The sequence below is a fragment of the Corvus moneduloides genome, chromosome Z (genome assembly GCF_009650955.1).
Source record: "Corvus moneduloides isolate bCorMon1 chromosome Z, bCorMon1.pri, whole genome shotgun sequence".
Lineage (NCBI taxonomy): Eukaryota > Metazoa > Chordata > Aves > Passeriformes > Corvidae > Corvus > Corvus moneduloides.
In genome coordinates, this window is record NC_045511.1 from 56,113,758 (window position 1) to 56,130,776 (window position 17,019).

General features: G+C 34.1%; 1 protein-coding gene across 13 annotated transcripts in view; it reads right to left on the bottom strand.

Moving 5' to 3' along the window:
- ADGRV1 (adhesion G protein-coupled receptor V1) overlaps positions 1 to 17,019 on the bottom strand; it is a 317,856-nt gene that overhangs the window by 230,116 nt on the left and 70,721 nt on the right. For all 13 annotated transcript variants that reach the window (XR_004237332.1, XM_032095167.1, XM_032095173.1 and 10 more), the window contains 12 exons: positions 16,866 to 16,995; positions 15,324 to 15,404; positions 13,880 to 14,019; positions 12,853 to 13,462; positions 11,709 to 11,924; positions 10,148 to 10,363; positions 9,068 to 9,312; positions 8,690 to 8,871; positions 7,108 to 7,919; positions 5,659 to 5,868; positions 1,214 to 1,344; positions 847 to 946 (listed from right to left, as the gene is read on the bottom strand). Coding sequence is in view for 12 of the 13 variants with exons in the window: in XM_032095167.1 (XP_031951058.1) it covers positions 847 to 946; positions 1,214 to 1,344; positions 5,659 to 5,868; positions 7,108 to 7,919; positions 8,690 to 8,871; positions 9,068 to 9,312; positions 10,148 to 10,363; positions 11,709 to 11,924; positions 12,853 to 13,462; positions 13,880 to 14,019; positions 15,324 to 15,404; positions 16,866 to 16,995 (3,073 nt within the window). In the remaining variant the exon portion in view is untranslated. The remainder of the gene's footprint in view (positions 1 to 846; positions 947 to 1,213; positions 1,345 to 5,658; positions 5,869 to 7,107; positions 7,920 to 8,689; positions 8,872 to 9,067; positions 9,313 to 10,147; positions 10,364 to 11,708; positions 11,925 to 12,852; positions 13,463 to 13,879; positions 14,020 to 15,323; positions 15,405 to 16,865; positions 16,996 to 17,019) is intronic.

Here is a 17,019-nt window from a genome sequence, read left to right on the forward strand (position 1 = left end):
GCTATTACTATGTACAAATGACAGGCAGTAACACCGCAAATGAAATCAAACCAAACACATGGCATGCTCAGTGAAGTTGGTGTGGAATGTATACGTAATTGCATTCTATAGCAAACACAGGAACATTCAATCACAACAAGAATTGTATGTGTAATAAGTGTAGAGTTCAAGACTGTATTAAGAAACAAGATAATCTAAAGAGACAGTGTTAAATGTTAACTTTCCTAAACTACTTCTATTGTAAAAGGAAAGAGAAAGTTCTTCCAGGAATTCATTACAAAAGTTAAAATTATATTCAACTTCTCAATCATTCCATTAAGAAATCACTACAAGTGTTGCCTTGATGAATAACTGTATTAATTTATACTTATCCTGAAGGATTACAAGAGTAAACAAATTATTAAGGCAAGTTGGCAAGGCACCTATCAGCAACACCACCCATGCCAAGTTAGTTTGGTGTTTAGACACTAACTCCTGTTTAACAAAGGGTATTTCAGAAGGGATGTGGTTTCATGCTTCTTTTGTCATTATAATTTCAATAAAAGAGTAAAATATTCTGACCTCCTCTAATTCAGGGGCAGATCAGAAAGACAGCTTGATAGACAAGATTTTTTACAAAGATAAAAATATCCATTTATTTAATTACACCTGTATGATATATATACTTATATACACAGAAGTATCAAGCCTGTTTCAGTAAAATGTGAATAAATTTTGCATAATTTGCAACATTTTCAATATTCTTAGTCCTACACTTCCAAAATGGATTAATACACACAAAAATATTACACTACTAAATGGCAATTTTAGATATAGCAGATATAGCAGGCTGTAGTTCTGCATTACCTTCTGTTTTGATGTTGTATAGGATGATCCGGTATACTTCTTTTTCTTCTGGAATATGGTCATCCAGCAAGTGAACATACAATGTTGTATTCAATATCCCCTATAAATTTTTGATAAACTGATTAGTCGTTAGTGTATAGAATACAAGTAATGCCACTCTATCATATGTATTTTAAACAATACTTTTAAGAAATGTCAAGTTAAAATATTGAAAACTATAATAGATCTATATATCTATAAAACTATATATCCCTGCAGATTAATCACATCAAGAGAAAGAAGACTGCTATAAAAGCATACTTGTTTCCTCAGCTCACTTCAAATTACAATACTCTCTTGTAGCCATTAGATTTGCTTATGGACTTACCTCAGGAAAAAAGAGTATTCCAGAATAGTATTCAAAATTTTGTTGTACGTTATGTCCAACTATCTTCCACTCAACAGTAACGTTTCCCAGTCCTGGGGCCGTTCTTACAATATGGAATTGCAATTGTTCTCCTAGGAACAAAGGACAAACCACAAGATTTTGGGCTTTCCTCTTCTACAATTCAACTATTAAAATGAAAACCCAAAAATATGAATCACAGTTGAAGTATTTTTTTTGGAAAACCTTAATATTTTTAATAGTGAGCTTCCAGTAGTTATGGAACACCCTCATTTTTAATATTGAAGCAAAACCCCCACAAATCTAAACTCTTTCCTCCTGGGTTTTTCTGAATTTAGTTAATGCTTGGAAAGAATTATCAAAATATAAAGGAACCTGGTACATATGCATAACTGCTGTCAAAACATGCACAAAAAGAAGAGCAATATCTGTTTGTGAACTACACACTGAATAAATGTTGTCTACACAGCTTTAACACAGAGTTTTCTACAGCAGCTAACTGGCAAGGAATATACACGTTCCTAATATCTGCACTGCCTTGTGACTTTACACAGTGCATGCAGAAAAATGCTTGTAGTTACCTGCGAGTTCCATTTATGTGACTTTGAATTTACAAATGTTATCAGTGTTAGAAAACATCCAGAAGAAGAATAAAAATTCATAATTTTAAAAGGACAGTATTTAGAAACAAAACATTGATGTTTCATAATTTAAAATTAATTTTTAATAATTGATTATAATTTCAGAGATAATAAGTATCAAATGACAATATGCATCTATAAGAAGTAATTATAGTATCTTTTCCACATTTATAATATTTAACCAAATGGTCACTTAAAGAGTAAACTCTTTAGAAAGCTTTGAAAAACTAAGAAAATTTATATAATTATGACATATTAAATATCTATATACATTTATACAAAATAAATATTTGATGTAACATTAAATATTTTAAATATGGGCATGTAAAATTAATGTATTGTATTAATATGAAATAGATCAGCAGGTAGCATTAGTAAAATTATGCAATACATTCACATTAGAGGACAGATGTTTATTTATAATAAATAAGTGTATTCCATCTGTATGTCAACAGCATTTTTCCAGTTCACAGAATGGAAGTTTTCCAGCATATACAGTGTGGAATTAGTTTTCAAGGACATGAATATGCAGAAATTTATAATCTTGAGGTGCTTGGAAATAATAATGTAAACTTAAGTCCATCCTCAACTGACTGAAAATTACTTTCTTAGTATTGCTATAAATTGAACTGAATTTTTTTTGCTCTTGTGAAACTGGGACTAATTCCATGTGTTATGTACACACTTAAAAGCCACCCTACTGACAAACACTAAGCTGTATCTGTGAAAGGGAAAGCAGATGTGGTGTTAGGTTGTTACGTTCATAGTCCATGGCAAACAGAATTGAGCAGCACAGCTACTCTCACTGACTGTGTAACTTAAAGAACACCAAACTGGGATGCTTATCTGGTTATTTTAGCATATTATATTGCAGGACAGTATTGTATATCTAAAACTGGCAGAAAACAATTAATCACTTTCTGGATGTGTTCCCTGATTGGTAAGGAAATATTTGAGAAATGCCAATACATTGGCTACCAATGAGAGAGATATGAACAAACTTAAAAAGACCTTAATATAATAAACTGAAAAATAAAATTGTGAAGAAGTAATACGAAAATTGTATCCACCAATTTTCCAATATGTAGAATTAGTATGTTATCAGTCTCACCATTTCAAACTTCAGTTAAGCCTTGTTTTAAGTTGTCCTACACTAGTTCTAGGAGAACAAAGGAATTCAAAATCATTGACATCGTAAGAATTCTGCTTCTACTGTCAGATATCTGAAGACAGACTGACAGTTTACAGGCTAATCTGTCACATCATTTAACACTGCCCTGAAATCTGTTCTATCCCATTTGAGAATTTTGCACGTCCATTGCAAACAAATAAATATTTGACAGAATAATAATTTACTATCATCACAGAACACACAATTAAGATGAAGGTTATTTCAATGCAACATTATATAATACAACAAATTTTCACTGAAGACTGGAAAACACTTTATGATGCAGAATCCTGATACACTGTAATCCAAGCACAAAGATGGAAACCTGAAGTACAATTCATCACAATTTAAAGACCCTCCAGCAGCCAGTTACTGACCCATGTAAAGCTCAGCCAGCTTTACCAAAATATTTGTTATTCCTGTCCAGTAAGAAATACAAACACAAATACAAATTGAGTTCTGAAGATTGAAAGTATTATTAGGTTAATTTCACTATTTTGTCTTTTTTTAAAGTAATATTTTACCATTTTAAATCTTTCTTTAGATTTCTGCTTTTATCAAGAAGAAGAAGGGGACCTCATCCATTCTTCTCTTGTTCCTTATTTCAAGCTGTTGCAGTGTGTTTTCATCTAATTCAGCCATAGCCATACAACTGTTGCATGTTCTGCCTATACTTAAATGCTGCCCTTGCCTTCAATATGGTGATTTTGTGAACTGAATATGCAGGTAACACCAAGACAGCCATGACCCACAGCTGAAGTGTGAAGAAAAGATTTATTCCATTATTTAACTCTTAAAGCAGAGACATATACACTGTTAAGTTTATTCCATATTAGCAGGGCTAAAACTGCCCAGGCCTGAGAGCTATGTTACATATCAAAAGGCCTGGACCATGCACAAATCCTTCACCAGGCTGTGTTTCACCAGCCTTCTTAACTCCCTTTCCCCTTTACAAAGAGATCTAAGTCTATGGGAAAAGTTTTTAAGTCTTTAACAACATCCTGTTATCTTTTGTGAGAAAATTCCATTCCTCTTCAGTTGACAGCCAACAATCCAGAGCAAACACAAATACCTGAATTTTCTCACACTCATTATTTTCTAACATCTCCCACCTGCAGGGTTGGTCTTTAAGCGAAAACAATTCTAAACCAAACTTATTTTTCTCTTTCCTCACCAATCTTCATTTTTTCAACTCTTTCCTCCCCACAGGAATAATAATACGCACAGCTTGAAAATAATATTGAGTTGCTTAACAGAAACGGTTCAATAGTACAATAAATAGAAAAGGTAACACTATTTGGATTTATGTCTGATAATGTTTGCTTTCATAATAAAAATCTTGATAATGAAAGTGAAATAAAACCACTGAAATCATAGGAAGGCCTTAGCTCATCCCCTTTTTTTATCCAAGCGAAACAGTTTGGCTGTTTTTTCTTGCTATAATGCAATGCATTATTTTTCACACACTAAAGGAACTGGAATCAGTTATAGCACTATATGTGTGCTCTATATAGCAGAGTATTTCAGCTCCAAATAAAGCTTTCAGCTTCAGCATGCTATGAATAATATTTAATCAGTGGAAAGTATATAACGTCTTCGTAACCTTGGGGAATGAGATGGTTTGTATTAATTTTTTGGGCTCATTAACAACTGTTCTTAGACTGCCAGACTGCAGCTGGCTTGTCAGGCAGATCAGAACCGCTAATGCAGAGTAATAAAGGATGGAAACTGGGCACACTAGAATGAACACAAACTGTACCTAAATAAAACCCAAAAGCTTATGGTGTCCTTTCATTATGGGAAAAAACCAGACCATGTTCTTTTGAGATAGACTTTTTCTTCCAACAGAAAATTCAGTGCACATATTCCTGGACAGCAAATTTCTGTTCTGTTAGTTTTCTCTACCCATCAGTTTACACATCAGTAAATTTGAAACTGCAATACACTGAGATTCCAGCGAAGGCTAACAAAAGCAGTCACCATTTGTATTATTACTGTCCTATGCAGAACTGTACCAAACCCTAGGTAAAACATGCAACATGCTCTCTTAAACCACTGGTAGACACTAGATATCAAACTCTTATCGCTCTCAAAAGTCATGACTAAGTGATGACATCAAGATGGTCACACTCCTAAAATGATCCACCATAAAAAATATAAAGAGAAACTTTAGAAGATGGAAGATTTTTTTCTATTTTTTTTTCCTGTAGGAATATTTTCCAGATGATTTAAAATTAATTTTAAGATTAGTAATTGGTGTATATGATGGGTGTTATATACAGTTCTGGAATATGGCATAAATGAATGAGAAATGCTAAAAGGAGCTTAGAAATGCAACACCAATAGAAGCAAGGCACAACCTTCAGAAAAAGAAAAGAAAAGAACAGATGATGAAATATAAAATGGTTTTGGAAATGGTCTATTCATCTTTTCCACAGATTTCCTTTAAATGCTATGTTTGCAAGAGTTAAAATATAAATAAATGTGTGCTAAGTATGTGGTTATTCTTTGCTGGCATTCTCTGAACAGTGAAATAATCACGGAATCATTATCAACAGAAAGCACAGAGATGGAAGGTCATGTTAAACTGAGTGTGGCCAACACACAGAACCCACCTTCACAACCAATAACAGACCTTCCATCTGTCTGGAAGCTAATGATTCCTGCCACATTGTCACTTGCCAGGATAACCACTGTGACAGTGTCAAAACTGGGCAGAATCCTACTCCCTCCTTCAGTATGCACCAGGCTGATTATGATGCTTTCATTATCCTCTGGCTCTGGATCATCTAAAATGGTCAGTGTGACCATCTTTTTAGTTTCACCTGCAAGTAGAAGAACACACGCATACTTACATGTTCACATGAAAATCACTTTTTAAAAAGATGTAATCATCTATTCTAGTAGTAAATAATTAACTAGTATAGAAAAGGACATGAAGAATCTTTAGTTATTTATCTGTCTAGAAGTTATTGAATGTCATTATGAAAATTTATTCAATTACTAACAAAAAGCTATATTAGGGAATGTAATTAACAAATGATTAAATATACCATGTAGAAATTAATAATGTTAACATAATTTCTGAATGCCTAGAATTCTTATTTGCTTTATAAGTCCTCCAGCTTTCAAATTTTAATTAGAAAAGGGGAATATAATTCTTGTAAAAAGAATTACCAAGTAAATACATTTTCTGATGAACCACATACAGACATAAGTACATGAAATTTGACTATATATTTACTGGGTCAGGAAATGCATAAAGTGGGCTATCATTGTATTAGTTACCTGTCTTCTGGAATATCAAAGAATGACAATGTAAGCAGCAAACAAAATCAATTACCAGTCTCTATAATACATTACAATTTGCAACATAATCCTGTTGGTCAAGGCATGTGCATAACCTATACTCATAATTGTATCAGTTTACCAGATACACATATTTTTTGTTATATTGCCTTTCAAAGTATTTTGAAAATAAATTTTGTAAACTCATAAACACTAATATAATTACATGTTAGATTCCAAATCATTCCTGGAAACCCTTCATTTGAGTTCAGATGATTTAGCAAGTTAAATGAACACTAGAATCTTTACTACACTCCCATAAATTGTTTTCAAAACAACTGTTCAATCATCTCAGACTTTAAAAATATAAAATACATTTTTCATCTTGCACAGTGCTCAAATAATGCCTGCCATAGACTTTTCTTCTTTGAAATTGTTAAAATATCCTGTTCTGTTACAAAATCAATACAACCTCAGAATTGAAAAAGATCTTTCATCAAAAATTAGTACTGTATTGACTGAAGATTAACAAAAGAGCAATTAGGCCTGATTCTCATTTTCATTATCTTTGATACCACAACTATTTCAGCAACATTATTCCTTAGTTATTTAGTAAAAATGTTATTTTTATCATTCACACTGCAATATTTCTTAAAAAATACTTTAATATTTATACTTTTCATTCTTTTTTTTTTTTTTTCAGTCTCTGTGTGTGTGTTTGTTTTGTGTTTTCTTTAGTTTTAAACAAGAGAAGCTAGTGCAAAACCTTGCCTCACCTTCAGCAAACACCAGAATCTCACCAACTCCGACAAAATCCAAGTCTGGGGTAGCAGTTCCACCAACAACACACCATTCCACTGCCACCTGTCCCAGGCTGCCTTCTGTCCTATGTATCATTAGCTGCACACTGGCCTGAGGGCGTTCTTCTACTTCAATATACAGACCTTTCTCTGTTGCATTGGGACTTAAACTGTAGATCTTAAATACTCCAAAGGCATCCCCATTCATCATTATGATAACTGTGGAAGTATTTGGCTGTCCGATAGTTGGTTGATTTTTTAAGTTGGCTGAGATATTCATTAGTTCAACCTTCAACAGGGATATAGCGAATTTTTCATCCAGCTCTGGCAGGCTGTCAGGGAGTATGGTAACTGTGAGATTTGCAAACTCTTCCCCTTCCTGCATGATGGCCCACTGTCTTGTGATAGATTCATAGTCACTTCCAGCAATGGCTTGTGTGCTAAACAGAGTAGATGTACTGCTGATGTTTTTCTTGTAGGTCCACAATCCTGACATATTAGTTAATAGGCTGATCTCTGTTGTCAGCCAAAGGCAGAGTGGAATCTCAGAGGCACTGGAAAATATAAAGGCTGAACATGCTTTTTCTTTTAGGCACTGAGTTGCACAGGCATGCAGTGGATCACTTGCTGCTGACACATTCACTCTGGTCTTGGATGGCTGGTCAGGAATTCCTTGTACAGGAGACTCATAATAGGCCAGTATATCCTCACCTTGCTCAATGGCAAGAGCTACGATGTCAATCTCAGAAGTGCTGTAAAATATTTGCAGCTGACCGAACCTTCCCCCACTAAAAGACATTAAAATAAAAATGTTATGTTAGCTGGTAAAACATGTCTAATATTCTATATGTTACTGGGTTAAGAATAAAAATGAACAAAATTAACTAACCCCTTCTGAATTGCTGAAAAGTTACAAACAGCTGATTAAAGTGACTTCCCTTGAAGCTAATACCAGAATAACTGAGTAATTCATTTTTTTGGAGAGCAGGTTTGATTGTTTATAGCTTGGATAGCAGTCTGCTAAGTGTGCATGTTTGCAAACATTTGTTTCTGGGAATTAACTTAGTCCTTCTAGGATTATCAAGGAAGAAAAAGCCTCTGCTGTCCAGCATTGTCATCATTCCTCCGAGGTGTCATCAGGATACCATACTTCATGTGCAAAACCTTTTCGTTCTCCTTTTCATTTTGTTCTCCTTTTAGTTTTGTTTTACATCAAACAACATTTGATACGCTTTGTCCTGCAGTTCACATCACAGGAGCAGGCTGGTTTGCAGCTTTAAATGGCTTGACAATTTAACAGTACACAGTGTACACTGAATTCATACCACAAATGTATACTACATTTAAGTACTTTATGTACATTTCTAACAAGCAGACATCTAGTTCAAAATCAATGTATATGAAAAAAGAGTTGGCAGATAAGGAAATTGATGCAAGTACTTACACAAGGGCATGATATTTAAAATTATCTTTAAAAAAAACCCAACAAAAAACCAAACCAAACCAAAACAACAAAAACAACAAAAAGAGATTCAAAATCAGTCAATATTATACAGACCTTCTCCTGACTGATATATTTGCAAGTAAATTTCTTTCTAGTGGCTCCTGAATTCGATATGAGGATTGATGAAAGAAAACTGTGCCATAAGGATTATCATTGGCAGGTATAACAATATTTGCCGTGCTATCTAACCCGATAGCACCACCGTTGGAGGCCTGAGTTAATTCTACATGGACAATCTCAAAAAGAAAAAAAAAGAAAAACAAATAAGGCAGCTAAACAATTTTTGCCATTTCTAAAAATAATCACAAGCAAAATAAAATCAGAACTTCTTGCAGCTTCCTGCCATAACATTTCTTGTTTTGATCTGCACACATTTCTTATACAAGTTAAAACTCTAGTACTATTCAAGAGAGGCATAACTGCTCTACTTACTTCTTCTACTTCTGGAACATCATCAGCCAGGATTTCCAACAGCAACATCTGAATGGCTTCCCCAGCGGCAAAAGTAATATTACCCATGGCAACTTGCAAGTCATCAGCAGCAGGACGTCCATTAATGGTAGCTGCCCACTGAACAGTAACATTACCCAGTGTCCCAGCATTGCGGATTATTGGCAGATTTATGGTTACTGATCCAAATTCAGGCTCCTCCACAGTGAATTCGGTATTCTGAAAAACTGATGTACGCCATAGGGAGATGTAGTGCATTAACAATAAAACCAAAAGTAAATATATCAGTTCCTAAAGTACAGAGTTTTATTTTACTTGATTGCATTTACTTGCACAGGTAAATCCCTTTTAATCAGGTTTAAACCTAAAAGCAAACTTTCAATTCTCATATTTTCATCTACAGAGAAAATTAGCATGAAAATTAAGCCCTCATCCAAAAAGTCTATTCCCCATTGTTTGAGGCTAACCATGAACTGTTTCTAAGGTCTTAGACTATGAAATAAATCAAAACTATTTAACTTGGAACACGTTAAGTAGAAATCACAGAATGGGTCAGATTGGAAAGGACCACTGTAGTTCATCGGGTTCAAGCTCCCTGCTCAAGTAGGGTCATCCCAGAGCACATGGCACAGGAGTGTGTCCAGACAGTTCCTGGACGTTTCCACTGAAGGAGACTCCACAACCTCTCTGGGCAACCTGTTCAACGTGCACCATCACCTGCACAGTAAAGAAGGTCTTCCTCACATTCAGGTGAACTTCCTGGGCATCAGTTCCTGTCTGTTGCCTCTTGTTCTACTGCCTGGTGCCATGGATCAGAGCCTCCAAGAGGCTCAATCCTTTTGTTATATTAAGGCCTTTTGTTATATTAAGGCCATTACTCCTTTATTGTATGTTTTAATTCAGTTTATCTTATCTTTAATTCAGTTTATCTTATCTTTTCCTTTACTCTCTACACCCACACTTCTGCTTCTGAATGTTTTTACCCAGTTGCCAAGTAGCAGCTCCCCCACAAATCCCCAGAAAAAAATGTTAGCAGAAGAAAGAAAATATGCACTCCTTTACCAAAGGATCCAAATGGGTCATCAGAAGCCTCAATAGTTATGATTGCCCTCGTCAAAGATCCAAGTAAGGCTCCTCCTGTTGTTTGGTTCAGCAGCTGAACATAGAATGACTCCTCAACTTCAGGATTGATGTCATTAATTATATAAATTGGCACAGCTTTACTTGTTTCCCCTTCTAGTAAGACAACGTCTGATGAAGCTACACTGTAGTCCTCACCTAGATTTGTAGATGAAAATGCCCAAAGCAAAAAAAACATAGATAACATCAATGATTTATGGTTCAGTGTGGTGAACATTATCAGTAATACCCATCTTCTCTTTGCTTATACATGCATTCCTCTGTGTTTTTATGGGATCTTTTCCTTTATCTTTAGACCCACACACAACAAAAGGTTTGTTTGCTTTTTTTTTTTTTTTAGATGTCTGGATGGATCAAAGCAAAACTTGGTTTGACCAAAACAGATTAGCACTGCTAGACCAAGAGGTAGTTACAAAAGGTCCATTAGTGTCTGCTGTTTACAAGGCCACACTACCAAGATGTTTCTGTCTTTGATTTATAATTGCTGTCCATCTTTCAAATAGATAAAAGTGAACAGAAGCACCTTGTCAAGGTAGATTTCAGTAAAGGGCATATTTTGTGTGTCAACCTCATTTTAGGCAAACTTGTCTCAACTTTGTCTCAACTGTCTAGGAACTGTTCCTGTATCACAGGAACATCTGTGATACATTAGATCACAGCTCTGCTTCAGAAACTAATTGAAAGCATACTCTGATATAAATCTAGCTACACATTTAATTTATAACAATCTGTTACATAAAAATTAAAAGTCCTCAGAACATGCACCATCCACCTATTCAATTTGGACATAGCTGAAATACAGTGCACTCAATTTATAACTGTCTAAGTGGTTTTGATCCTGCAGACTTCATAATTTTTCTCCTTTCTTTATGTACCTTCTCTACAGCAGGGACTAACTGTAGAAGTTTACATTCCATTTTCAGAAGTACAAGTCTCCTTGGGTTTTGATTGATTTTTCCCTGTTTGTTTTACAGCTGAGTCCCCAGCTCTCACTTCCTCTTCAATAAGCTCAACTAAGCAGTACATGATGGATTTAAATGCGTACATGGGACTAAATCATTATTACATAATACTGCTATGGTATTTCAGGGGTGGGGGTGGGAAGAGGCATTTAAGTTGTGGTGTGCTACTAAGTAAACAAACACCCCAATTCCTTCCCTCATTTCACTTTTAGATTATCCAGTGATGTTGTGTAAACTTTCCCCTAGGTGTTGGATTCATATTTACTAAGCACAATCAATACCTTACTACTTTTTATTTCATACTTGTTATAAAATAGGTTTGAATATATATTAAATTGGTTTATATATTTGAATAAATATATATATAAATGGTTATATATATAAGTATATATATATATAAGTATATAAATATAAGTATATATATTTGAATACATATATATTCAAACCAGTGTTAAATATATAACACTTGTGTGTTTCAGCTTTAACACAGACTGCATACTTCTGCTATTTTGCTTTCTTACCAGCTGTTGCAGTTATTGGCATAGCTTTAAATTTCACAGAAACATCTGAAAATATTCCCCCAGTTCTGGTCACATTAATGATTGGTCCAACATAATTTTCAGCAACACGTACAGCTGAAGCTGAAAGCTGAAGTGTTCCAAAAGCATCGTCATTGGCATTGATAATCACATGAGCTATTGTCTCACCCACTAAGCCAAGTCGAGGAGAATTTATAACTGAAATATAAAGAAAACTTAGTGAGGGGTGCCTGAAATGCTTACTGTTCATGGCTATAGAATTCATAGGCATACATGTGAGTTTGGCTGTCTCTGTTTTAATGAAAATTATCTTTTTTTTACAATTGGACAAAGCATAACTACAAACCATATCAAAATACATGTGTTTGAATTACGTTCCGGCAGAAAATCTGAATTTTTAGTAACATTATTCTACCATACTGTGGAGCACACAAGGAATATTTTTTTTAAAAAATGAGGTACTGTGAATTTATCTATATATCTATTTATTTATCCATAAGGCTCATAGTAAGATCAATACAGTTCAGAATAATTTCAGTTTTACTCTTGATATGATGAAATATAAGTAAGATTTCAACTCCAAGTAGAATTATATTTGAAGTTACCCCTTAAGCTGGGGGTAAGGCCAGCAATTAAATATGCCTTGAATCTCTGAAGCACAAATCAGGCTGTAATGACATGAATTTATCTGAATGAGAAATGAAGTAAAAATTGTCAACACTAAGAAAGCAGCATGTCACTAATTCTACATCCCTTTTTTTTAATAACACTTTTTTGTATTTTTGTATGAGAAACTAGCTTAATTATTTCCTACTACTGAACTTTCAGAAACAGTGCTAAATGAGCAGATATTATTGCAAAACCAAAAACTGTGACATATTTGGCCTGAAAGACCTTGGATAAGACAATGCAAAAGGGATAAATAAATACTCATGCATTTCCAATAAAATACTGTGCCAAAGGAAATAAATGCCAACAGGCACAAGTCAGGTAGCTCAGAGATATCTTAACTATATAGAGTTTGGTAGAGGTAAAGAGTCTTTCATTTATCTTGCTGCATTTTCTCCTGTTACATATAAATTTTCATCTTGATAGTTAAATTATAGGTTTTATGTAAGACACTTACTTGGCCGATCCTGAACTTTCTTGATCAAAGCAATACTGCTTAGCTCAACAAAAACAGATTCTGACCTCTCTGGATCATCATCATCCAAAATAGGCAAGGATATTGTGGCCTCACTTTCATTGGTTGAGAAGATCACATAACCTGTAATGGGTATATAGTCTTTTCCCTCTATTGCTCTGACAACATCATGTGGAAGAAAGGGCGACTTTTCCTCATCACCAATAGTTCTGTATTTCACCATTACTGTACCAAGGAGACCACCACATCTTATAACTGTCAGAGAGACATTTTTTGTTTCTTCGTCAACTTTTATTGGTCTGTTTTGCTCAGAAAAGATGAAGACTCCGTATGGATCATCATTTGCTAAAATAGTTAACGTTGCATTAGTATGAAAACCAAGACGACCATGGGAGACATTGATGATCAAAACTGAAAATATCTTATCCAATTCGGGAACATCATCAGGAGAAACCTGTATTGTAATATTTGTTCTTGCTTGGCCAACATCAAATGTTACACTCCCATCTGTAGAGATCAGGTCATTGGTAAAATCGCAGATTATGATCCAATACAATGTCACCTGAGATAAGGCTCCGTGAGTTCTCACAACCTAAGTAAAACATATAAAGATGTACATATTTTTGTTCTATGAGAAAGAAAAACATAGAAGTGTGAAATGCAATTAAGCAAAGACAAAAACATGATGAGTTAAAGATATGTCTGTGTTTTAAAAACATGCAGTTTTTATTATCTTAGCTCTGCTGAACTTGTATTATCAACAGTTATTTTGAGATAGTAGTCCCTTGATTCTAAACAAGTAGAAGATTTAAAGTTTTTGGACATTATTATTATTTTAGTTACAAGCTGAATAATATATACATTAGCAAACACTGCATGACTGGAAAAAGAAATGTTCATGACAAAGTTGTTACAAACCCCACAGACTAATGATAAAAGCATCATAGAACACCAGTAAATACAGACAGAAGAGTACAATGCAGCAATATAAGACTCAAAGCTTTCTAACCTGCAGCACAACATTGCTATCTCCATCTTCGGGCTCAGTTCCATTCACCAAGAGGGACTCAGCACTGAACTCAAACACACCATGAGCATCATCAGAAGCCTCAATAGTCACAAGGATGTGGGATGCAATTCCCAAGCTAGCTGTTAAATGCAAGTTCCAAAAAGGATTATTTTTATCTAGCATGTTTTCTTACATAAAAGAAAACAGCTAAAGAAACATGCTATAAAAGTACAAAAGAGAGTATAACTGAAGTATCCATGCTGTTTGTCTTTGGTTTTTTCTTTTTTTAGATGCATGGTAACTGTATGGAATAGGAACTGACTTTCAGTAAGCCAGTCTGTCAGTCCTTCTATGGAATTATGCAACAAAAACAAATATTATTTTAAGGGTGGAACCAAAATAAAATTACAGGTTTAATGAATGAAAATGGAGCAGCATTTAGGACAGTGAGGAGCTACGTAGTAAACCACACTGTAAGCAGAAAGATGAGATGAATGCAGGTCTCATCCTAACATAAGCTGGAATGAAAGACAAAAAAAACCCAACAAAGCAAACAAACAAACGAACAACAACAAAAAACCACCATCAAGTCAAGTAAATCCTACTTCTAAAGAGATTGTCTTAGGTGACATAACTTGCTGCTCAGAGAGAAAAAGAGTCTGGCACTTAAAAAAAACATTTCTGGAAACAAGTAAAAGGGAAACAGAATGTCAAATAAAATAAAAACAAAACAAACAAGCAAAAAAATTACTCTATTGGCATAATGGGTGCTCATATCACATTTTTGCATCTGCAGGTTTTAATTTGAAGTCCTATATGCATAGGGTTTTCCCATATATTCTATGTTATTTTTTCACTTGGTATTTTTTTTCAATATGAAATTATCATTGTGTTCTGCATGTCATGACATAAATAGAAATTTGAAGAAAGAGGAAAAATGAAAAACAATCAGACTATTTCATTAAAAATCTAACAGAACTTAGTTTCCTTTAAGAGTATTTTTGCCATGAAGGGATCAAAATTATACATAGAATGTATCAAAGCAAACAATCAGGTAGTTTGAAAATTACCCTCAATTTAAAAAGTCCCTTTGCTTTTTTTCTCCCAGGAAAATTTGACAATGTTCAGACAATGATAAATTTGTAAACTTTAATTCTGCAATTATTATATTGTTGTGTTTTATAACAATATAGTTTTGATGACATAAGAACCTGTTGTTCTCTGCTTTACACTAAACACTGACTGCTAGTGAAATTACCCCTATATTAAAATGGAAAAGAATGTTTTTGACAAAACTCTATGTTAAATCTAAATTAATAAGCTCTAACTGCATGTAAAGAAACATTATGACAAGCTGCATCAAGTTGCATCAAGCATAGTAATTATGACAGCTATTACAATTATAAATAAAATATAGGATTAATCAAAAAACAAAAGAGCTTACCATGTTGAGGGACACTTGAAAGGAATAAATCCATGTTTCCATCACCACTACCACTTCCATCATTTCTAAAGAGCTCAGCAACTTTAAGATGACAGACATACAGATATATACACATATATACATTTACAAATAAAGGGAAAGCAGAAAGTAATTTAAACATTTCTGGACAACACAAAAAGAGAGAGAAGTATTCTAGGAAAGTACCAATTTTCAAAAACTATCCAGACTTCCTAATAAAAGCCAGAAAAAAATATTGAATTGGCCACCTCTTGTTTACTTTAGTGCATTGGAAACAGCAAAAGGAAGTCAGAAGGCAAGAAAACACATACAACTTTCTTTTATCTTTTTTTTTTTTTCCATTCCTTCTATGTTCCCTCTTCCTCAATCCTAATGGAGAAATTAGAAATGGGGCAGGGGCAGAGGGAAGCATTAGCCAGACCCTGTCAAACTCTCTTATTCTAGCATTTCCTCATAAATCAATACCTTGTGTAAGAAAATTGAAAAAAATGACAGCTTAACTGATGGAGTCTTTACCCTAAGTTTCGTGCTTACAATGGTGTTGGAAAGCTCAAAAAGATTATGTTCAGAGGGTATCTACCTCTAGTAAATTACTGAAGTTAGCTGTAAGTTTTCTAACCAAAAAAATTCAAACAGAAAAGTACATTTACTAAACTTACTACTTTAACTAAACTTTAACTACTTACTAAAAATTCCACATGCATGAAAGCTCTGAAATTTTTATCAAAAGAATCCTAGCATAGCACCATAGTGCCACGTTGCAGCACAGACATTCAAGTTAGTACGATCTAACTTTCCAGAAGGCATTTACAATTCTGAATTGCTTAGAAAAATAGTATCAGTTAAAAAGACACTTTATGGCTCTCAATATTTTGAATTACTTCTTTTCCTCCAACCAGCCTTGAAATCTCCCTTAAAAATGTTTTGCAATGGAAATAAATTCTGTAAGGCAGAAGTGATTTTATGTGGCAGGCGCACTGATGCTTGCCAACAGTTGTAAGACTAACATCTCACAGCAGGATTTACACTAGCTTCTAGCTAGCTCTCCAACTCAGCTAAACTCTCCAAACATCTCAAAACCCACAATTTTCTCAGTCTATAATCCAGTTGAATCCGTTATAAACCAGTTTATTGGAATGTCTCCAATTTCACTCAAGTGGTAGATAAAAAGCACACCTTTGGTTGTTAAAACATTAAATATTGGCAACTTTAAAGAAAAAAAAAAGAAATTTTTTTTTTACATTACTTTAATTTTCTCTACCAACTATGAAATTATGTAATTTAAAAAGCAGAAATTGCCTTTTAATGACCTAATGCATGGTAGTAATATACTTTCTTTGAGATCTGGTAGCTTACAGCAGTGATTAACAAAACATCTGAAAGACAGTTCTTTTCTGAAAAGAATTGCTGCTGTGTGGAGGGTGTGTCTTTAGAAATAACATGGAAATAGTTCACCAGGTTAGATTTTAAGGGATGAGTAAAGATCACAAAAATACAACCAGTGGATTAATGTATGTGCCTTACCTCCTCCCTCTGGGTTCAACAGCTCCACTTTAAAAGTTTTTTCTAGTTCAGGAATAGAATTGTCAGTGATGTTAACAGTAATGTACTTGTATCTTTCTCCAGGCTGAAATTCCATTGAGCCCCCAACAGCCTGAAATATGACAGGTCTTCACAT